At 31.4% G+C, this 24,486-nt stretch overlaps 3 protein-coding genes across 3 annotated transcripts; 1 reads left to right on the forward strand and 2 right to left on the reverse strand.

The window, feature by feature from the left end:
• Positions 1 to 7,674: 7,674 nt before the first annotated feature.
• On the reverse strand, positions 7,675 to 9,043 carry LOC112786686 (peroxidase 44). The gene is made up of 2 exons (XM_025830055.3): positions 8,725 to 9,043; positions 7,675 to 8,555 (listed from the first exon to the last, which is right to left on the reverse strand). Exons 1-2 carry the CDS (start codon positions 8,923 to 8,925, stop codon positions 7,791 to 7,793), a joined length of 966 nt encoding a protein of 321 aa, XP_025685840.1. The 5' UTR covers positions 8,926 to 9,043; the 3' UTR covers positions 7,675 to 7,790.
• Positions 9,044 to 10,927: 1,884 nt separating this feature from the next.
• On the reverse strand, positions 10,928 to 13,718 carry LOC112786741 (peroxidase 44). The gene is made up of 3 exons (XM_025830112.3): positions 13,481 to 13,718; positions 12,432 to 12,896; positions 10,928 to 11,352 (listed from the first exon to the last, which is right to left on the reverse strand). Exons 1-3 carry the CDS (start codon positions 13,679 to 13,681, stop codon positions 11,047 to 11,049), a joined length of 972 nt encoding a protein of 323 aa, XP_025685897.1. The 5' UTR covers positions 13,682 to 13,718; the 3' UTR covers positions 10,928 to 11,046.
• Positions 13,719 to 20,122: 6,404 nt separating this feature from the next.
• LOC112785032 (cyclic dof factor 1) lies at positions 20,123 to 23,277 on the forward strand. The gene is made up of 2 exons (XM_025828435.3): positions 20,123 to 20,565; positions 21,729 to 23,277. Exons 1-2 carry the CDS (start codon positions 20,428 to 20,430, stop codon positions 22,833 to 22,835), a joined length of 1,245 nt encoding a protein of 414 aa, XP_025684220.1. The 5' UTR covers positions 20,123 to 20,427; the 3' UTR covers positions 22,836 to 23,277.
• Positions 23,278 to 24,486: the final 1,209 nt, after the last annotated feature.

Raw genomic sequence — 24,486 nt, forward strand, 5'->3', positions numbered from 1 at the left:
TTTCGATATTAGTTAAAATTCGACTAAGGTAATAAACTGTCCGCTCATGCCCGTTTTCATCATCTTGGGCTAACATACACCCTATAGTATTTTCAAATGCTGCAATATATAATTTTAAGGGTTCAAATGGTCGAACATTTGCCATAATCGGGGCTTTAGACAAATAAGTCTTAATCGAATCGAACGCCAACTGATACTCCGTTGTCCATTCGAATCGTGAATCATTTTTAAGTTTCACTAAAGGTGCAAACACTCTAGTTCGATCTGAAAGATTTGAAATGAATCTTCGAAGATAATTTACCTTACCCAAAAATGATTGTACCTCTTTTTTCGATTTTGGTGCAGACAATGCCAATATCGCATCTGCTTTATTTTTATCAATGGCAATCCCTTTTTTATGAACAATAAAACCCAAAAAAATTTCAGCCGATACACCAAAAGTACATTTCAAAGGATTCATCTTTAACCCATTCTTTCTCATAGCAAGGAATACTCTTTTTAAATAATCAATGTGTTGTCTTACCGAATTTGATTTAACCATAACGTCATCAATATATACTTCCATAAATTTCCCAATAAACTCATGAAAAATAACATTCATTACCCGCTGATATGTTACTCTAGCATTTTTCAAATCAAAAGGCATAACTACCCATTCGTACGTACCCAATGCCCCAGGACAACGAAAGGCAATTTTAGCCACATCGTCTTCTGCAATGAAAATTTGGTTATACCCAGAATAACCGTCCATGAAACTAAGTATTTCATTTTTCGCTGTAGAATCGATTAACATATTTGCGATAGGCATAAAATATTCATCTTTGGAGTAGCATTATTCAAATCTCTAAAATTGATGCATACTCTCAACTTCCCATTCTTCTTCATAACAGGGACGATATTCGACACCCACTCAACATAGCGTGCAGTTCGAATAAATTTTGCTTTAATCAAGCGTTTGATCTCTTCTTTAATCTTTATATTAATTTCAGGAGCAAAACGTCTTGGAGTCTGTTTCACAGGTCGAGCATTGGGTTTCAATGCTAATCGATGTTCCACTAATGAATGATCGAGACCAAGCATCTCATGATAATCCCAAGCAAAACAATCTTTAAACTCATGTAAAAGATTAAAGAGTTCAGTTCGAAAAGGATCAACAAGATCTTTACAAATATATGTAATTCGAACATCATCAGGAATCCCTAGATTAATTTCCTTTAAGGGATCTTGAGATTCAAACCCTTTATAGTAATCATCATCATTTACTGAGTATTTTTCAAAACCCAATGGTTCTAAATCATAAATGCATTCAAAAGTGAAATCAATAGAATTATTGGAGACAGAAGAGACTTGATCATTGATTAAAACATCATTACTTTTATTTTCTACACAATGAGCCTCTGCTATTAAATCAGCAGTCTGACTTGCATCATTATTTTTATTACAAGAAATAGGGAAATCATAACTAAATTCGACTGAAGACATCGAATCGAGCGCATTATAACTAATAATATTACTAACCCTATGTGATTCAACTTCACCAGAAGAACCATCTTTATTTTCTAAAGACTGAAAATTATTTAAATAATTATGTAATGTTACCAGGTAATCGGAAACTTCCTCAACCTGGTCCATAGAGCAGTTCCTTCAAGGTCCTCAAGAAAGACAATCCCAACCAGTTGGCTCAAAACCCAACTCTGGATAGCGTAACTTCACCGAGAGGCCTTCCGAGGACAAGTAGCACCCTTCACAATTATAAGAGCTCAGTGATCGATCAACATTTAAGGGCTTTAACTTACAATTATATATCCTGAAATCAACATGCATTTGTTCGACATATAAATTTGAATCTGCCTTGACGGTTTCAGGTTTACCCTCCTTAGTCCATAAAAGCACGCTCTGATGCACAGTAGAAGGTACGGCTCCCACACCGTGGATCCAATCTCGTCCCAACTAAGCATTATAGCTTGTTCTTGAGGGAACCACCACAAAGACAGTATTACGCTCAGACGAGCCAACCTTCACAGTCAGAGTAACCAACCCTCTGGCTGGGGTCGAAGTCCCACTGAAATATATCATAGAAATATTTGTAGGGACTAAATTGTCAGGATGCTTTCCCACCTTGATCAACATCCTCTCCGGCAACAGACTGATTGCAGCACCACCATCAATTAGAACTTTATTTACCTTTATCCCACTCAAAGTAGTTGTTATATGAAGTGGGCGGAGATGAGACATCTGTTTCTCAGTAGGCCGCAAGAAGTAACCCGGCTCATCCTCCGAATCATAATCTTCATTGGGGTCACCTTCATACTCTCCCAAATATTTGGTTGGAATGATCGAAATCGTCCCTATCATGTCATCATCCCCCTTATCAAAATATTCCTCATCAATATCGACATCCTTATTTTTATCGACTCCAGAAGACTGGGCTATTACTTTGCCCTTTTCCATCTTTGCAGGTGATGGAATCTCCTTGGGGTAAGTCTCTTCATCAGAAGGAAAAATAATTCGAGAATGCACAGAAGGCGTTGCCCTTTTGCTTAACTCTTTGCCTGCCTCAATCGAAAGTTTCTTGTTCTGATTGAAACTTCTCCTTCCTCCCCTTCCTCGCAGATAACCCCTGGCACGACCTCGATAGTAGGAATACTGATTTCGAGAAGGTGCTCGATGCCCCCCACTGTGAATTACATCGATACAGATGATCACGTCTCTGGAATTCTTGACAATTCCTAATCCACTGAACACCTATGGCTTGGGACCGGCTTAAAGGTGTAGACACATTTTCTTGAGGGGTCTTTGAGCTAGAACCCTCCATACGCCTAATCGGCTGCCTCTGGCGCGCTTGCTCTTCTCTATGAGCCAATTCTTTCTTCATCCTTTCCTTTTCAAAGATTGCTGCTACTTCAGCATCAAAGACAGCATTGCACCATGGACATAGAGATATGTTCCGGTCTTTGATCTTTTGCTGAACCAAGAAATCAAACAAACCATCCCCTGTTCTGGGGTATACAGATCTCACCTGTGACTCGAAATCATCAAGAGCCACATCAAAGTCATAGGACGCGACAACCATGTTTACTCCAAAACAAGGTTCGACATAACTGGCATCAACCTCGAGGGATCCACATCAACCTTCATCTCCTTCTTGCCATCGTCGAATTTCAACCGTCCTTCCATTATCGCTTCTTGAATCAAGTCCCTGAAACGGACACAACTGTTAGTCGAATGACTTGTTGCTTGGTGAAATTTACAGTAAGGCTTTCCTTTTAAATCTTTCACGGAAAGTAAAGTTCTACCCTCAGGCAGAATTAATTGTTTATCTTTAAGCAACACATCAAAAATCTAATCAGATTTCGAAATATCAAAACTATATTTCTTTCCACTTTTCAATTTTGAATCATTCGACTTTTCACTACTTGGAAATTTCTTCAATAAAGAACAAACATATGGAGGACCTTTCTTAAGTTCAGGCAAATCGACTTCTGTTTCAAAGTCGAATTCCTCCTCTGAGGACTCCATGGTTACATAAGCAACCTTTTCTTTTCGAGTAAAGGGTTTACTCTTTGATCTTTGTTCATTTCTATACTTTTCTTTTTCTTTTTTCATGAGTTTGGTATGTCGAACATTTTCAGCCAAATGGGCTAAATCAGGAATATGCACATTGAGTAGTTTTCTGCGCATATAGAATCCTAACCCCATAGTTGCTATTTTCACTACCTCACTTTCGGGTAATGACACATAGCATCTACTTCTAGCGTTTTTGCAACGTATTAAATAATCATCGATGGTTTCACCATCTTCACGTTTCAAAGCCACTAGATCAGTAACTGCTACATTCATCTCCCCTCGATAAAATTGAGCGTGAAAAGTAGTTTCTAACTGATTCTATGTTGTGATCGAATTTGGTCTGAGATTTGAAAACCAAGTAAATGCATTCTTCGTCAGTGAAGAAGGAAAAAACTTCATTTTCAAATTTTCATCATTAGCTAAGTTCCCAACCTCAACCAAATAACGAGCAACATGTTCAGTAGTTGATTCTCTAACTTCACCAGCAAATTTTGTGACTATTTTCGGACTCTTCACCCCTCTTGGAACCTCGACCATCTGAACAACTTGGGGAAAGGCAGACACAAAATATGGTCGATTCATAAAACCAACATTGAGCCCAACTCGATTTAAAACTTCTTCCACAATTCTAGTGACTTGATAACGTTCACCACCATGATTAGCATGTAATCTGGCTAAAACTCATCAACATTTTGTCCTCGGAGATCTATATAAGGGTTTTCTTGATTCAAAACATTGTTTTCATTTTGAAAAATATTTTCTATTCCTTCGTTATTTTCCCTGGCATTATGCCTTTCACTATCATCATAATCAACAATTCGAGCAATCATTTCGACTTGTCTAGCAAGACGCTCGAATTTTGATTTATGATCAGCCATCATGGGACTCAGAATTGTAGTCATTTGTTGAGTCAATAAATTGACTAAGTCATGGTGATTCTCCTCCACTTGTTGTCAATATACTGCCATTGAATTAGCGGCATTCGAAGTGGAGCCCACATTAAAATCACGAGAGTACTCATAATATTGTTGTGGGTTTTGAGTATTATTCACTCCATTTACATTCTCAAAGAGGATAGGTGGAATAAATCCACTCACCGGTGGGGTATAACCAGGAGGAAGACCGTAAAGAGGCCAACCAGCAGTCAATGGAGGTTGATATGGTGGCACAGGGTCACGTGGACGAATATTACGTCCAACATTTTCAGTCTGAACAGTCGTAACTGCTATACTTTCAGTTTCATTTGCAGCCTCCGAACGTGAAGATACGTCGGCCTGTTGCACAGATACTGGTATGCTATCATTAGTGGATGATCCACCATTCACAATCGATATCTCATCAGCCATGTGTGATTTTTCCACTCCGTAATTGCATACACCAAGTAATATTGAAAAAAGTTATTTGACACACTTCGATTTAAAAATTGTCCCACCGGGAGTGCCAATTTGTTTTGTCGATTTTTAGCAAATTGATGGTGGTTCGATTCTAATAGTCTGGGAGCGAAACCTACTCCTCTCTGCAGGTATCAATTCTTCTAAAAGTACATCAAAGTGTCTTCCATTAGATAATTTTTAAGAATAAGGATAAATTAGACTCTATAAATTGAGGGAGTAATAAAAAGAAATAAAATTTTCAAAAGGGAAATCGTTTATAAATAAAAAATAATTTGCATTGAAACTGAAAAGAAAGCAATAAAATGCCTTTGATTGGATCAAAGGACTTTGACATGTGAAATTAAAATGCAGAAGGATAAATTGAACAATAGAAATAAAGAACACTTGGGAAAGTAAATTTACTTAAAATATTAAATTTACAGAAAAGTAAATTGAAAGAATGAAACGATGAAAGGAACCCTACAAAAAAGTTACTCGATTGCAGACTCAGGAATTCACTGGGATGTGAGTGTGCTTGAGTGTTTTTCTGAATAAAAGTTCCAACCCCAATTTCTTAAGACTTCCTAGTATTTATAATCTACCTTTAGTAACTGACAATTAATTATAATTAATTATAATTAATTACAAATTTGAACTTTCAAATGCTTTCTTTTCGGTAACTGTTTCTGTCGCTTGATGTAAACGTTTCCCATGATTTCCTCGTGTGGTAGAAGCCTTAACTGTTCCACTACCACATTCCACTACCACAACTATTCGACCTGTCTTTCAAATGCCTTACTCGATCATCCATTTCGAATAGCTTACTCGATTAAACCTATTCAAATAATAAGTCACTCGAAGCCCAATCTGCACCAACTATTTCCAACCCTACGCTTACGCGTACATCTTCTCGGAAAATTGTCTTTGACTTATTTCGAATCAACTTACTCTTATCGAAAATATTTTTCGATCAACAATATTTTAATAATGTTTGATCATCATTTTAATTAGATAAGAGTTTTCTAAACTCAACATAGTTAATTAAAATATCAACCAATCAAAAATTAGCATATTAAAGAGAATAAATTACATATTATTTTAGAAAGAGTTGGATAAAATTCACGTTATAAAATTGGTTTTGAGATGAATGTAATTTATATTTTTAAAAATCTAAACCATGTCTGCTCCTAGCGGCAAGGTTTGACATGCATAGCGAACTTGATGTTCATCATCGCATATATATTTCAATAATATGGAATTACAAAGGTGTTTGCTACGGTACGATGATAAATTCATGCGTACTGGTATATTTAAAATATAGACAAGTAATAATAAGGCATGTGGAATTTATTTTCCACATCAGCATTTAATTTTTTCTTTTTTAAATATATATTATATCACCACTTTTACTAATACACCATTTTAATTAAATAAAAATAAAAAAAATATTTTTTATTTAATTTTATAAAAAATTTTAAACATTTTTACTTTATTTGATTAGACAAAAATATCCTTTTAAATTAATCAAATTTTAGAATTCAATTAATCCTAATTTTATAGTTTTAAATAATTTAAACAACGAAACAAAAACATAAAAAAAAGCTAAAAATCAATCGTTCTTTATCTTCTCTAATTTTCCTAATCATTCGTCCCCTCTCTCTGAAGCAAAACAAAACATATCAAAAAAATAAAAAAATCAATCGTTCTTCGTCTTCTCCAATTCTTCTAATTATTTATGCCATCTTCTCCAATTCTCCTAATCATTTGTGCCCTCTTCTAAAGCAAAACATTGAAAATTCCAAATCCAAAAGGCAAAACCCTAACAAAACATTAAGGCTTTGAAACACTGTAATACGATGTTGGACTTCCAATTTTCTCTCCTTTACTGCCTTTACCTTTAATAAAATAAAAAATAAAATAATAATCTAACGGCGTAGGCTTAGATCGTTGAGACTGTACCACTCATAATTTACTTGTCTTTCACTTATTATAGCAGAAGAGGGAGGTAAATGGGTTAGGACATGCTATTCCATAGAGTAAACAGACACTAAAGTTTGGAATTAATTGAGATAATTCATACATATTGCCTGGTCTTAAGAAATAAAACTGAAGTATGAAGTCATGAATAGTAATGAATAAAGTAACTTAAAACGGCCTTTCATACAACAATCACAATCATAAAAGCAAAACTACGACTAGGGTTTTGTCATTTTGGTTTGGGACTTTCAATGATTTGCTTTAGAAGGAGGCAAGAAGGGGGCAAGAATGATTAGAAAAATTAGAGAAGATGAAAAACGATTGATTTTTTATTTTTTTGATATGTTTTACTTTGCTTTAGAGGGAGGGGCGAATGATTAGAAAAATTGGAGAAGATAAAGAACGATTGATTTTTAGTTTTTTTTTTTTATGTTTTTATTTTGTTGTTTAAATTATTTGAAACTATACGATTAGAATTAATTAAATTCTAAAATTTGATTAATTTAAAAGGGTATTTTTGTCTAATCAAATAAAGTAAGAATATTTAAGACTTTTTATAAAATTAAACAAAAAATATTTTTTATTTTTATTTAATTAAAAGGGTGTATTAGTAAAAGTGGTGATATAATATATATTTAAAAAAAATTAAATGCTGATGTAGAAAATAAATTCCATATGTCTTATTATTACTTATTTATATTTTAAATGTATCGGTACCTATGAATTTATCACCGTACCATAGCAAACACCAATTACAAATAGTCAACATTAGTATTAGTATTCATCTTAGCTTGAAGGCACAATTATTATACAATATACACTCACTCGTTCATTCATTCTATTCTATAAAGAGGGAATTAATTAATTAAGTAATTAATTAAAAGCCCTGCAATTCCTTCGAATCTCTCCTTCATTATCAAGCCAAACATTAACAGCAGACAATTTTATCATGGCATTTGCAAAATTCTGAAACAAGATATCACCATCCGTCGCAAAACGCGAAACCATGTCTCTGGATGATTCGTCCATAGCCAGCTGCTGATCGAAGTGAAGTATGCCTCTCCTCTCAAGAATTTGATTACAAAATCTATTATCAAACGCAAACGGCGTGTTTAGGTCCAAAAACACGGTCGGATCGTTCGTGGCCGGCCGGTTCGACGATCCACATAACTGCACCAACCTTGCATCCAAATCAGGATCCATGGTGGGATCAACGCTTCCTCCTCGAAAGCTCGAAAGCCTCTCGCGAAACATGCTACAATGCGCCACTCCAACTGAGTGTCCTCCTCCCACCAGCGTCACCATTTCTATCAGCGAAAACCCCTTTGCCGCGAACGACTGCATAGCTTCCGACACCGACAGTGTCGGCGACGGAAGTCTCACTTCTTTTGGGTTCGAAACTAACCCGTCTCTTCTTCCCGTCGGGACATTGTAACTTGGTCCGCCGGCTAGAGCCACTGCGTCTCTCGTCGCCAGTGATATGATATCTGCACACGACACCGTTTCAGGGCAAGCTCGTTCCAAGATACTCTTAGCGTCGTCAATGACGTCGTATCCTCGAACGGTTCGGTTCGGCACTGCATCTTTCTCCGATGACCTGTTCCCCGTTGGATCTATTAGCAACGACGCATCACATCCCTTGGAGACAAATACAAAATAAATTAACAGAATTTTAAATTTTAAACTACGCTAACAAACTAATAGAATTTTAAATTTTAAACTTTTTCATGGACTTCTGAAAATAGTTGATTCAATAATATTTATATTATTTATTAGTATAATATTAGAAAGATAGCTTATTTTATACTCGAACAAAACAATCATGAAAGTGCATGCGAAGCAAAGCGGCGGTTATGGATCTGTCTTTGTTGAAATGCCTCTGAACAACATCACGAACAATTGCCTCCGCTTTTGGACAACTGACACCATAGAAGCCAAGCCTTAGGTTTGCAAAGACGAAAGGGAAGACACAACAGGAGGTTATTATTATTAGGATGGTGATCTTCATTTTCAGCGTGGTGCGGTGCTACTGCTCCTTCTGTATGTTTCCTTCGTCTTATTATATATAAAAGACAACATCAAGTTAATGTAACATTAACTAGTATATTTAGTAGAAGTTTACTCGGTGGAATTTCTCATCGAATCTGAATCTCTGAATCAAAATCAGCATATAATTCAAAAGTGTGGAATATATACAAATCGAAGGGTACGATTTCTATACTTTAAAATTTTTTATTTTTTTAATAGAAATTTCTCAGTCTGATTTATGTTTTCTCACAAATCTCTCGGTCCGATTTCATAAATTCCTCGGTTCGATTTCTATTTTCTCATAAATTAGACGGTCCAATTTTTGTTTATCTAATTAAACGGTTCCACATTTAAAAATAACACCCCATCAACCCACAATTTAAAAAAATACTGTTGCTACTCCAATATCAAAAACAAAATCTGATTTTGTGTTATTGCGTGACCATTATTATTAACTAAATTCTATAAATGTTATTTTACTTTAACACTACTCTTCACCAATACTATAAGCTAAATTAAAGGACCTTTTTTAGTTGGTTCCAAACTTCTAATATAAAAAAAAGGTTATTTTAATTTAAAGTCTTATGGTCAATTTCAGGTAATTCTATCTAGCTAGTCATGACTCATGAGGATAACGTCATATTCAAAATAGATATTAAGAGTATCAAACAAGAAAACTATAATGAGTTTGACGCCCAAAGTAACGGTGATCGTAAATTCAGGGTGGTGATTCTTAACTTTTTGTGGAATTTCAAGAAGATTATTGTCAACACTATTTAAAAATTCAATAATTCTATGTACACATTGAACATAAATTAAATAATATATACAAATACATTGTAATTGAGTTAATTTAATGACTGAATTTTTGTATATATATTTTTAAAAAATTAAATACATTGCAAAGCCACATTTATGGATGGGGGTATTATTATTTTGCATTTACACTACACGATAGCGTGGTCTATCAGAACTAGTCATAACTTATTCACGTTGCCACCATTATTCATCTGAACTTGGTTCATTTTTGTGTTACCCTTGAACGTTTTCCTCCGTAAATTTTGTTGTTGTGGAAAAGTTTTTTTAATCTATATATTATTGCCAATAATACTTTGTTTGGGCGTTAAAACTTAAAACAAAGTTGAACTCAGGGGCAGTTATTTTATTATAAAGTTAATAATTAAAAATATAATTATTAAATAATTTGATATATTTAAAATTTTTAAATTTTTAATTTTATATAAAGGTAACTGTATATTAATTTTTAGAGTTAAATTAAGAATTTTAAGTAGGAAGGTATTGAGTTTGAATTTGAGGAGAGCCCCTTTTGGCTAAGGACTTCCAAGTCATTTTAAGCTAAAATACAGGAATAAAGGTTGCGTTCACTGAGAATATGATAGGACAAGATATTGATGGACAGAGACACAAAATTTTGTGTTCTTGTATTCTGTTTAGTAATAAATTAGAACAAATTATGAAAATTTAATTTATTCTTTTTTTTTTTCATTCAAAATATTTGAGATGTAAAATATAATAATAAAAAATATAATTATGAAAAATTAACAAGAATAATGAAAAAAAATAAAAAATAAGTTGTGTCTCTTGTTAGTGTCTCCGTGTTCTTCCTGTTAGGATGAGTACAAAATACACTAACTCAGTGTCTCTGGACACATTATCTCTATTCATGTCTTTTCTATCAAACACGATTTTGTGTCTCTGTATCCCTGTCTCAGTGTCCTGTCTTTGTAAACAAACGTCTAATAAGGTCCAATATTTTATATACAGAGTACTTACAAGTAGTTACAAACCATAATCTTAAATGAAGGATGATGTAACATGATCAGAATTTATTATTTTTAATTATTAATTAGTTATTTATTTAAAAATATAAAATAAAATATATTATTAAATTAAAAAAATTAAATTAATAATTAAATAAAATAATAAATTATAATGATTCTTTAACATTTTTTTATAGATTTATCCAATATAATATGATTTTGTCAATCTTATTTTAAGTAATATGCAATACTTTCTTAAAAGATAATAACATGCATATTTGGGACAGTGAGACACGTTTAATTAATAATGTATAATGGTTCTATAAAGGATGATTAACAGCCCTACAGTTCCTTCGAATCTCCCCTTCATTTCCAAGTGTAACATTAATGGAAGACATTTTTATCATTGCACTTGCAAAGCTTTGTGACAAGCTTTCACCATCCGCCGCAAAACCCGAGACCAAGTCACTTGATAATGGGTCCAAAGCCAGCTGTTGATCGAGGTTAAGTATGCCTCTTTTCGCAAGAATTTGGTTGAAAAAGCGATTATCAAATGCCAAAGGCGTGATTTGGTCCAAATACACACTTGGATCGGTTGTTGCTGGCTGCTTTGCCGATCCACACACCTAAAATATCATCACGTATTTTATTATTATTACTGTAAAGGAGATAAATACTAAAAGTGTTTGTAGTGCGATTTTGGTCCATTTTAAAAAAATTAATTCGATTCAAAGTATACTATATTTTGTGATTATAATCAATTAGTTTATTTTTATTTTAAAATCAAATTCAATCTGTTACAAATTATTATAGTTTGGATTAATGCATTTTTAATAAAAAAAATATGATTTTATTATTAAAAAATAGAAGTAATTTTAATAAATAACAATATATAAATTTTTTTTTGTAACAAACTAAAGATATTATATGCAAATTTAAATTTACTAACAAAATAATAATATCTTATTATATTTTACAATTGGTTCAATTTTTTAAAAAAATAATCTAAAATCCAATTCAATTCACGCAATTTGTACAAAATAGAATTTAATATAATCTAAATTAGATGAGCAATTTTATTTGAAGGTAATAAACACTCACGTGAAGTTATTTTTATATGAAAGTGATAGTTGAAAATTATTAGATGATAATTTAGTTAAATTTATTAAATTATTTAACGATTTTTAAATATCAATTTCACATTAAGATAACTACACATTTAAATTGTTTGGATTTAAATACCTTTTAATAAAGATGAAAATTCATGTGTAGTTAACTTTATGTGAAGTTGATAACTGAGAGTTGATAAATGATTTGACAGATTTGACTAAATTATCATCTAATTATTCTTAATTATCAACTTCACATAAAATTAACTCTGTTGGTTCCTATAGTTTCGCGAAATTTTCAATTAAGTTCCTATACTTTTTTTTCCTTTTAATTGAGTCCTTGCACCAAATTTTTTTTAATTGGGTCCTTACACTTTTTTTTCTTTTATTTAGGTCCCTATACTAATTCTTTTTTTTTTAGTTGGGTCTCTATAAAATTAAGTCAATTACTATTAAGAAAGACTTAATTGAAAAAAAAATAGTGTAGGAACTCAATTAAAAAAAAGTATAGAAACATAATTGAAAATTTCACAAAACTATAGTAACAACAGAGTAATTAAACCAATTAACTTTAATAAATTAAGATACTTTGGTACCTTCCCCAATGCTGCATCCATATTAGGATCCATGGTGGGATCAAGGCTTCCTCGAAAGCTGGAAAGTCTGTTGCGAAAATTGCTACAATGGGTGGAGCCAAGAGAATGTCCTCCTCCGACGAGTGTCACCATTTCATAGAGTGTAAAGCCCCTTGCGGTGAAGAAATGCAGAGCCTCGAACACTGACATTGATGGTAAAGGAAGTTTCACTTCTCTTGGGTCTGATACAAGCCCGTCCCTTCTTCCTGTTCCCAGATTGTAGCTTGGTCCACCCGCCAAAGCCACCGCATCTCTCGTTGCCAGTGATATGATATCTGCACACGACACTGTTGAAGGACAAGCTTGTTCCAAAGCACTTTTAGCCTCATCAATTATGTCGAATCCTCGTACGGATTGGTTTAGCCCTGCGTCTTTCTCCGATGTTCTGTTTTCAGTTGGATCGAGTAGCAAGGACGCATCACAGCCCTGAAACAGAGAAGCAATCAGCATATCAAAGATTTTAGTAAAAAAAAAAAAGAACAAAAATAAAAAATCATGTGCAGCTAATTTCATATGAAGTTCATAATGAAAAATTTCGTTAAATGATTTAACATATTTAATTAAATTATTGTCTAAAAATTCTCAACTATCAACTTCATGTGACCAGTGACTACTACCCTTCTCCTCCAACATTTATAGATCTATGTAAAAACACAAATTAAATGCACCTTAATACTAAAATACCTATACCTATTTATATTAATTGAGATTTATGAATCTATGTAAGAAAGATTAGACATGCATTTTTTTTTATCAAAAATAGAAGACTCGAATCCGCAACATCTTAATTGAGTATGAGGAGACTATGCCATTTGAGCTATTACTCATTGGCAAAAATTTGGAAAGATAGGAGACTCAAATCCGTAACCTCTTAATTGAGTATGGAGAGTCTATGCCATTTGAGCTATTACTTATTGGCAAGATTAGACATGCATTTATATTTTTCTTTCAGAAGAATTAAAACTAAATAAAGATGAGAAAAAAAATACAATTAAATAGTAGGTTTATACTCTAATAAAACAATCGTGAAAGTGCATGCGAAGCAAGGCGGCGGTTATGGATTTGTCAGTGTTGAAACGCCTTTGCACAACATCACGAACAATTGCCTCCGCTCTTGGACAGCTGAAGCTATAGAATCCTAACCTTAATTCTCCTAACACCAAGGGAAAGACACAAAACAAGGTTATTATTATTAAGGTGGTGCTGTTCATCTTATGAGTAGTGTGGTGGTACTTCTGCTTATGTATCCTTCCTCTTATATATATAATACACCATCAATTTAATGTAATTTTAAGTACTATTTAATAATTTTTTTTTTAACTCCGTGCATGAAATTTTCTAACTGAATTTATGCATCAAAATCTGAAAATCAGCATAGTTAATATTACAACTTTATTATATATACATTAAAATTAGTCACTAAAATTAATTATTAGTATAAAATATACGTTAAAATATAAATATGTATTAAAAATAAATTAAATAATATATATTTATATATAAATACATTAGTAACTAATTTTAGTATATAAATAATATTTTTATTAATATTTTATAAAAAGAAATTGGTAAAACATGATCCACGGCATTAATTATTAAAGTACAAGACCTCTCTCTCACACGCTCTCTCTTTGGAATCCAATATAAATACAACCTTCCTATTATCTCTGATTATGGTACCCTCATTGTTGCTACTATTTTAATAATTTCCATTAATTCCAATAATCTCTAATTTAATTTGTATTTCATTGACCTCAATTTTTTTTCCTTCCACCAATTAAAGAATTCAATTGTCTCTCTTTTTTTAATTTAACATGATGTTTTTAAATTAATACAATAAATTAAATCATGAAAGAGGTGAAATTAAAATTGACAAAATCAGTGATGCTACGTGTATAAATTTTGTTGGTAATTAAATTCAATTAAATTGATACAAGTCCAACGAAACGGATTTTATAAATCTCTATATCCGGATAACTATCAACAAATACACCGGATCGTACCAAGTAATATACTTACGGTAAGTGAGTGTCGATCCTATAAAGATTAACGAATAAAACAAATAATAGTTAATTAATTATTCTAGTTAGACGGTTCAATTTTAAATGATGGACAATTGAGAATATAAATGACTTGAATAAGAAGTAAAGAAAAGTAATAAATGACAAGAAAGTAAAATGATGGAAATGTAAATTCCAAAAAATTTAAAGTGCACGCAAGAATGTAAATACTGGGAATGTAAATTGTAAAATTTAAGAATGGGAAGAACATTGAGATTAAGAGATGTTGCATTTTCAAGATCAATAATTTTCATCTCCTCTTCAATCATGTAATAATTGATCTCTAGCCAAATCATAAGTGATTAAATTTCAATGTCTTAGTAATTTAATTTCTCTTAACTTAATCAATTGTCAGTGTCTTGATCTAATTGTTCATGAGAAGAGATGAAGATTAGTCTTTGATTTAGAGCCACACAATTTCATGAATCAAGTTATGGGTCGATTATATGTCACATCAATCCCAAACCCAAATTTACAAGAATTAAGAGAAAGATTTTCAAGCTCAATTTTATGATCCATTTTTTAAGTTCTCATAGAATTTAAGTTAGATTCAAATTCTTTCTAAAGAAACAATGAAAAGAAGAATTGAAGATGAAGAATCAAATAAATTAATCCATTGAATTGCAATAGAACTCTCTTTTTCAATGAAGAGAATTAGAAATTCATAACTAAAGTATTAGAAAATGATGAAAGAAATTGGAAGAAGAAAAGAGAAGAGAAGAGAATGAGAGTGAGGAGAGAGTCCTAAGACTTCCCTCCAAAGGTGTGTGTTGTATGTGTGCAAGGTCCTATTTATAAGTTATTACAAATTCAAATGAAATTTAAATTATAATCAAATTCAAATCTAAATTGAGATTATTTCTTGGGCTTGAAAACTTAGAAATTGAAGAATGAATGAAGGAATTGAAGCCTAGGAGATTTGATGTGGAGCAGTATTGATGAGCCATTATTTTACGATGTTGATATCTAAGTGTGGAGAGGTCGTCGTCATTGACGGATTTTATTTGGTGACCCATTTCAGATTCTTGTTTTATTTTGCTTTATTTTATTTTATTTCAAATACTTGCACATTTTTACTTTATTGTACTTTTAGCTTTTGTATATATTAGTTATTTTAGATAATTTTGAGTTTATCGCATTTTGCACTTTGACTTGTATATACTCTAGATTTTTAGTTGGATTTGCATCTTTTAGTTTAGTAATATATATATGGCTTAGTAGTTGTAATTTGGAAAAATGTGGATTATTGAGCTTAGTTTACCCTTTTGCATGTGAAAATTTAGTTTGATCGAAAATAGGGAGTGAACTACAAATTTTTGTCTTTTCATAATCACAACATTTCATTTAGTATATATATAATATAATAAATGTTGGTCAATTTGATAAAATTTTCAAGAAATGTTTCTTTTTCTTAAAAAGGACATTAAGATTCATATTGATTTGAGTTGAAATTTTTTTTTTCAAACTTGCATGATGTATATATATAGCTTGGAATATGGTTTTTAAGCAAAGAATACACAACTTGTGAGTTTTTGAGCCTAATTATATGGTTACATTATTTAACCATGATTTTGATTCTTGTGTGTTTTCTTCTCTATGATTGCAATCTTTGGTTTGTTCCATTCTATATGTCTATTATTTAATGTATATTCATGCATTTATGTGATTGAGGCCATCATTTGATTATAGCTCACTTATCCCAAATAGCCTACCATTTCATTTACTTTTGTTTGCCGCTTTGAGCCTTTTTGACCCTCTTTTGTTCTTTATATTACCACATCACTAGCCTTAAGCGTAAAAATAATTAATTGTCCTATTTGAATCTTTGGTTAGCTTAGAATAGTGTGTCAACTAAGTGTGAAAAAATGTGAGAATTTTGGTTGATGAGAATGTGTTTTATTTTTATTGACAAATATTGAGAATTTGGGTATATACTCGTGTGAAATTATAGAAACCATATGCATTGATGTATTATGCTTTCATATATATAAAAAAAAAAGAAAAAAAAGAAGAAAAAAGAAGAAGAAATAAATGAATAGGGGGTAAAATTACCCCAATGTTAAGTTCAATAAAAAGATCAATGCATATGTGATGGAATTGGAATTGATACATGAGTGTAAGTATATGTGTAAAAGTGAGATCGTGGGTGGCTAGGCTTGATCTTAGAATTGTATAGAGAGTGTGCATGTGTTAGGTGAGAACTCAGGTTAGTCAAAGATTCAAATGATAGCTCACTTGGTCATACATATATCCGCACCCTTACCTTAGCCCTATTACAACCTTGAAAAGTCCTCATGATGTTTGCATTTGTACACTAAATATTTGTTGATTGGTTAAATGAAGAACAAAGTTTTAGAAAGTATGATTAGAGGAGATTTGAGTGGTTTAACCCTAAACACTTGAGCGATTAGAGTGCATATACACATCCGGTGAGGGTTCAATTGCTCAATTCCATATGTCCATATTTGATAATCGCTTATCTTGCAAGTTTATGAACTCTTTTAAATAACTCAATTCAACTATGAATGTGTTTTGATATGATTGATTTAGCCCTTGATTGTGCATATATGATTTATTGGAAATTTGACTCGCTTTGACCACATATATGCTTATATATATATATATATATATACACACACACACACACGCATGTAGGTAGCTTGCATCTAGATAGGTTGCATTGCATAAGTCCTGCCATTTTCTCTTCACTCTTTTGGTTCTCTTGAACTTAGCATGAGGAAATGCTAATGTTTGAGTGTGGGGAGCTTTGATGAGCCATTATTTTACGATTTATTTTGTACTGAATTGAGTGGATTTTATCAGTTATTCATACACGTATTCATATAAATTGTATGGTTTTACAAATCATTCCTAATTTTGTGCTATGATTGAAAACATGTTTCTTTGACTTTAAAATTGCTAATTTTTAATCCTCTCTTATTACCACTCGATGCCGTGATATGTTTGTTAAGTATTTTCAGGGTTTATAGGGCAGGAATGACTTAAAGGATAGAAAGGAAGCATGCAAAAGTGGAAGAAACACAAAAAATTGAGTATTCATGAGCGACGCGTACGCGTGATCGGTGCAGCAGGCAAGCGACGCGTACGCGTGACGAGTGTCACGTGCCTCAGTAAAGCGAATTTGCTGGGGGCGATTTCTAGGCTGATTTTGACCTAGTTTCAGGCCCGAAAATACAGATTAGAGGCTGCAGAGTGAAACTGTGGGGGAATCATTCATTCACAATTTTAGGTTTGAGATGTAGAATTCTAGAGAGAGAGAGGCTCTCTTCTCTCTCTAGGTTTTAGGGTTTCTACTCCGATTTCTTCTTAGATTTAGATTTAATTTCTGTTTTTATTTACAATTCCTTGCAATTTATTGTTCTAGCACCTTTTGTTCTTCAATTCTACTTGTTATTTCCTTCACTTTGTTATCCTTATGTTTGTGCACTCTTGATACTTTAGATTTTTGTTAATGCAATTTATATGTTCATGTTGTTATTGCTTTCTTCAGTTGTCATTGTTAATTTTTTTCAATTGGTAGTTGTTAAATTTTATTATTGTTACAATTTTACCATGCTTTTTTTCCCCATTTTCTTTCTAAAATATTCCTTTTTGTTATCACACAATAAATTTCTCTCACTAGAAAGTCACTTTAATATCTTTGCATCACTTTTTTGCACTTTATTTCTGACGTCATTCCCATCTTGGCTCTGGTTCCCCCTTTTTGGCTGACTCATCTGCCAGCTGTTACAACCCTAGCATTCTTTCTTCTATTCCCATTGGACCAATTTTCTTTGTTAGTTTTTTTTTTTTTTTTAAGTTATGTGAAATTTATTCAATACTTATAATCCTGATTAAAATCTTATTTTAAATTTATGATAACACTCAAATTTTTTATATTGCAATAAAATATAAAATATAAAATTAATTTTAATATATTTTTTAAATAATTATATTACGATTAATATTAAAATTTTTTATTATTAATATAATTAAATGTACATATAAAATTATTTTATATTAATATTATATTAAAATATTATTATTATTATTATTATTAATTACCGTGTTAATAGTATCATCAATAGCAATTCAAATTAATGTTTCTAGAAGTACACCACTAGAAAAAGTTTCCAGAAGTAATTTTGAAAAAGAAACATTATATTTGTTTTTAAATAACTATTTATTTTAAAGTTTTTATTTGGTAATAATATCACAAAAGTATATTGGAATTATAATAGTAATAATTATAAATTATCCGTTTTAATTATTACATAAATTAATTCTATCTCATCTATAAATTTAAGTACAAAAATACTGGATAATAAAAAAATAATTAAAATATATCTTATTTATCATTTATTAAAATAAGTATGAACTTTTTTTTATCTTTCTAGCGTTGATTTGATAAGTAGATATTTGTTTGAAAATGGATAAAAGACTTATTATAATTTGGTAAGGGTTATGTTAGGTAATCAATGACTTAGAATAACCATATACATACTTAGTGAATTAAACATTTGATATATCTATTATTTATATTGTTTAATATTTTTGTTATCTACTTATATTTTTTCATTCGGTAATTCCATATAATTATTTTATTACAATCACGTGTATGAATTAAAGAACTGACGAAAAACATTTTTAATTTTAAATAAATGTGCAAATTCATTTTTATTCTTATTATTTTAACATATTTTTCTCTTTTATTAATAGGTTACCGACGAAAAAAATAACTAATATTGATAAAATAAAAATATAAAAATGAGAATAATTTAGAAAAGAGGTATTAAAAATCAAAATTCATTACATGAAGTGTTATCATATTATTAAATGAAAATATGAATAAACCAAAATTATAAAAGCTAAGGTACACATCAAAACAATGTTGTGAATCAGAATCAAACTACCGAATATAATATAACAAATAAACTCAACTTTCACATGTTAGTGTCAAGTGATCACTGGTGCATGAATCAAGATTAGATATTTAATCGGATTAAAAAAAGAAGCAAAAAGGGTAAAGTGATAAGAAGGGATTTATATAATATAATATTGTGTACGGTCCAATGTATTGAATTTTCTCCAGTGACATTTTTCCAAAACATTTAAGAAAAGAAAAAAAAAAGTATCACTTTTCTTTTTCCGTATGAATAAAGGGCAAGTTTTTTAATGACTTGTATGAAGGGAAGCATAAAGAAGAGACCACGCAAAAAATATAATTAAATTACTAATTATTGTTTAATATATACTTGATATAATTATTTAAAAATATATATTTTTAACAAAATTTATGTTAATTAGTATCCAAATATTCATCTGTTATTAACTTTTTAAATTTTCTGAAAATATTTTTATGTGTCTAGAAAAATTCAATAGTTAAAACAGTAGTTATTTGTAAAAGATATATACTAAAAATAATATTAAAAATGTGTTAAATAATATATTTAATATTAAAAATGATTCTTATCTATTTTTTATTTTTATTTAAGTTTAACTCCATAAAAACCAATGATTTATAGCTCAAATGGCATAGTCTTTCTATACTCATTTTAAGAGGTTACAGGTTCAAGTCTCCTAAAAAAGATGGCAGTGTGTCTATGATGGATCATGTTCTTTGTGCTTTTTGCAGGGTGACCTTTTCTTCAGAGGGTTTTGTTTTGTGAAACTTTCACCCTCCTCTTTTTGAATAAAAAGTTTCTGTTGACACAAAAGCCTCTTCTTTTTTTCTCTTTTTTTCTTTAACTCTGAATCTCAATCTCATTTGTTTCCTTATATATATATATATATACACACATAGAAGTTGGTGAGTGGTGAAGAACTTCACACTTTGCAAGTTTGCATCACAAAAACATCATCATAGTAGTAACATCAAACAAAACTACAAAAGATTAATGAGTGGTGCTGGGAACATGTCTGATAATAAGGATCCGGGTATCATGCTCTTTGGCATGAAGATTCCTTTGCCGGAGTTTCAGATTCCAGCCAGCTCTCAAATGGGTTGTCAAATTCAGGCAAACTTTGCAGCCATGGTAGATACTTTCTTAAGTTCTTCTCATCTTTGTTTTCTTTTCTTGTAGTAAGATTTTCTTTCTTTCTTTTGTTTTTTCTTTGCTGGTTAATCTTAAAACAACTTAGGATTAGTTTGGATACTGATTTTGTCGTTGACATTTGACACATAAATATATAAATTCTTTTAGTTATGGAAAAGATAGAAAAAAAATTCTAGTATTTTCTTTGTTTCCTAAAAGTAGAAAGAACATATCTATCTCTATCTTTCTGTTGTTGTCTCTGTTTTAGAAACAAAATCCAAAAGCAATCTTAGTTATTATCTCTTCTATTAGGCTGGTATTGATTATTTTCCAATGAATTGCTTCTTTATGTTTGAAAAAAAATGCTTCACCAACTTGAATTTCATTGTATAACCCTTCATGTTCATGCTTCATTATTAAACTATGTTGATTAATTGGAATCCTCATATTAATGGAAGGCAAGACATATTTATCTTATAAGATTAAAAATCTGGTGGATACTCCAATGAAGATTTTATAATTGTCTTTATGTAAAAAAATTTTTTGACCCTTAGATGATGAATGGTAAGGTTAGATTTTGATATATTATAAAAGTTGTTTTTATTTAAAATGTGGTCATATAAATAAATTACACTTTTATACAAAGTATCTTTATAAAAAGATGTTTTTGGCATCTTCATTTAAATAGCTCCCTAAAAATTTACTATGTGTACACAAAAATTAGTTATTAAATTAGCTACTAGGTATATAAATATGTGTAGGATAACTTATTTTTAATATATATTTTATATTTCAATATGTATTTTATATGAACGACTAATTTAGTGGTTAATTTTTTATGTACACCTAATATAGTGGTAAAAAATTAAGATACAGGACATAGGAAATTGCTGCATTGTGGAAAGAGATTGAAGTTCAAACAAAAATAGTTGTTATGTTTTTAGTTGTTCCTTGCTTTTGATTTTGTCTATTCTAAAGTTTGTTACTCTCTTCGTTTCTTTTTATCTTTCGCTCTGGGATTTCGGTACATTCATAGCTCATGGCATCTGAAAGTGTCGAAATTCCAGAGTAACAGATAAAACACGAAACGGCTCGGAGAGTAAAATTGTGATTAGAAACTTTCTCTGATTAATTGACTGCTGATTAATTTTTTGAAATCTTAGAGTTCTTGCAGCAGCCTGAAGAAGAAAGAAGTAGAAACTCAGTCTGCTCAAAACTCTGAGCAAGAAAAGAATACTTGCGGATCAAGCTACAGCAAACAAGAATCCAAGAACACTGAGGAAGGAAATGAGGAGAGTAGTAACACAGATCAAGAAAGAAGTTTCAAGAAGCCAGAAAAGATTCTTCAGTGTCCACGCTGCAACAGTTTGGAGACAAAGTTTTGTTATTTCAACAACTACAACGTCAATCAACCGCGGCACTTCTGCAAGAACTGTCAAAGATATTGGACTGCTGGTGGTACGATGAGGAATGTTCCGGTGGGAGCCGGAAGGCGGAAGAATAAGCACCTGGCCTCTCAATTCCAGCACATAATAGTATCCGAGGGAACTCCGGCCGCAAGGTTAGAACCAAAAGAAGATTCATCTGGTAACAATGGTTCTGTGTTGAAATTTGGTCCAGATGTTCCTCTCTGTGAATCCATGGAGTCAATGCTTAGTCTTCGAGATCAGAAGGCAAATGTTGATGCAGCAAGCTCATCGAATTCTTATTTTCAAAATGAATCGTTAGAACGAAAGTGTTACCCTGTTCCTCCATGGATATTTTCTTGGAATCCAGGTTGGAATAATGGTGGTTCTCCGGTGCCTTTGACTTTTCCGGCAACAATGAGGGGAGTTCCAACCATTTCGCCACCGAATATTCCGTTGCAATTTGTTCCTGGAAGTTTCTGGAACAGAGCACAAGTGTGGCCTTTACAAACCGCCGCAGTTTCAATAGGATCCAACGGTTGTCTTTCACCCTCTTCCTCTACTACAAGTAACAGTTGCTGCTCCGGCAATGGCTCTCCGACGCTCGGAAAACACACCAGAGATGGTAATGTCTTCATGGACGACGAGAAATCGGAGATATGTGTTTTGGTTCCAAAGACACTTAGAATTGATGGCCCAAATGAGGCTTCAAGAAAGCACTTGTATGAATCAGAAAATGGTGTTTCTAAAAAGGTGGAACAAAAAGGACAAGACAAAGAGCGTGTATTAGGTGTGTCTCAAATCTTGGAAGCTAACCCTGCAGCAATTTCTCGTGTTCATGCATTTCAAGAGAGCACACAATGAGTTTCAGCTTTCATTCGGCTGCGTTCGAAACAAAAAACAGGATAAAACAAGACACTGAGATAGAGACAAAAGACAAGCACAAGCAAATTCACGCTATGAGAAACAGAATAAGACACTGAGATAGAGACAAAAGACAAAAGACAAGATACAAGTGAATTTACTGGTGTCTTGTCTTTTGTCTCTATCTCAGTATTACCAAACATCTAGGAATATTTCCGAGTTTGTTGTGGCTTTGAGACACTAATAGTAAGAAACCTCACATAACAAACTTAGCATATTCTTGGATTTTGGTTCTCATGGAGAAAAAGTGTTTTGCGGCTAGCATATATATGAAGAATCTTCTATAATTTTTTAATTATGTCCTGAAAATGATTCTTGAAGTTGAAACAATAAAACAATGATCCTGCATCACTAATCATTTAAGATAGTGTGTAAATTGAAAGTTTAGTGATTATTATTGTATTTAAGCCTATATCATGCAAAATTACGCAGCACTATATAATTTTTTATAACGATAAAAATATCCTTTAAATATTATATAAATATACCAAATTTTACCATTGTATCTTTGATGTAGCCTATGAATAAAAAGTACACATTTTAAGGAAAAAAACTAATTAATACAACTTTCATTATTATGATTTTGAAGAAAAATTATGAAGAGATGCTCTTCATTGTATTTGAGAATTCATAAATAAAAAAAAGAATTTCTTCTAATATTCTTGTCTTGTTATTTTATTTTTTTATATTTGATCTTTTACATCCACTTCCATATCATCTCAAGCATAGTTAAACTGTTAAACAACTTTACCCTTACACGGTGAACATAATTGGTTGTCACAATTAAACATATGTAAAGTGTCTTTACTTCATCATTGATAATTGATATTGGGTTAAAGTGCAGTTCTTTTTTCTTTATCTTTTTTCCACATTAAAGTGCAGTTTTTTTTATTGCATGTGCTTTTTGCCTTTTTCTTTATCTATTTTTAACATGTTTTCTTAATTCGTGTGATAAATCTTTTTGACTCAACCAAAATCCAAAAGTGTATCTCTGTTAAAGCCATGTTTGGGGGGCTTTCTTTTTACGATGAAAAAGACTCCTTTACTTCAGAAGTGAAGATATTTGCGTGTGGAATGTCAGCTTTCATGACTCATTTTGGGTAAAAAGCACTATTAAAAAAAATCGATTTATTTGATTAAAGGCAATCTTTAGTTTTAACCTATTATTAAAAGCCCTATACATTCTTTTTTAAAGTAATATGATGGCAAAAATAATAAATTCTTCAGATAATATTTAATTTAGTCTTTAAAATTTTAATTACCTCTATTTAGTCCACAAATTTTACAAATGTGACTCATGTTAGTTCTGATATAATTTTCGCGGGCACAAACGCTAAAAGAACACTGGCATGGACAGCCAACACCGTAAATGGTATTTATTGAAACTTTTCCTCCTAAAGCAAGTAATCCGACGTCGTTTTTGGACTATTTGAATGCCAAAACCAAAATAGCGTTGTTTTACAAGTTCTAACATTTCCTAGAACTAATGTGAGTCACATTTGCAAAATTTTGGAACTAAGAAAGATAATTAAAACTTCAAGAACTAAATTAAAATTCGCATACAAGTTCAAAAACTAAATTGAATATTAAC

Source organism: Arachis hypogaea, chromosome 20 (assembly GCF_003086295.3).
Source record: "Arachis hypogaea cultivar Tifrunner chromosome 20, arahy.Tifrunner.gnm2.J5K5, whole genome shotgun sequence".
In the NCBI taxonomy this organism is placed as follows: domain Eukaryota; kingdom Viridiplantae; phylum Streptophyta; class Magnoliopsida; order Fabales; family Fabaceae; genus Arachis; species Arachis hypogaea.

Bases quoted from the DNA above. Each gene is read 5' to 3' on its own strand.
- LOC112786686 (XM_025830055.3), bottom strand. From the start codon at position 8,925: ATGAAGATCACCATCCTAATAATAATAACCTCCTGTTGTGTCTTCCCT. The intron at 8,556-8,724 runs GTATAAAATAAG...TTTGTCTCCAAG, and splicing joins TTCATGATTGTTTTGTTCGA to GGATGTGATGCGTCGTTGCT.
- LOC112785032 (XM_025828435.3), top strand. From the start codon at position 20,428: ATGAGTGGTGCTGGGAACATGTCTGATAATAAGGATCCGGGTATCATG. The intron at 20,566-21,728 runs GTAGATACTTTC...TTGAAATCTTAG, and splicing joins AGGCAAACTTTGCAGCCATG to AGTTCTTGCAGCAGCCTGAA.
- LOC112786741 (XM_025830112.3), bottom strand. From the start codon at position 13,681: ATGAACAGCACCACCTTAATAATAATAACCTTGTTTTGTGTCTTTCCC. The intron at 12,897-13,480 runs GTATAAACCTAC...TCTCTGTTTCAG, and splicing joins TTCACGATTGTTTTATTAGA to GGCTGTGATGCGTCCTTGCT. The intron at 11,353-12,431 runs GTACCAAAGTAT...ATGATATTTTAG, and splicing joins TGGATGCAGCATTGGGGAAG to GTGTGTGGATCGGCAAAGCA.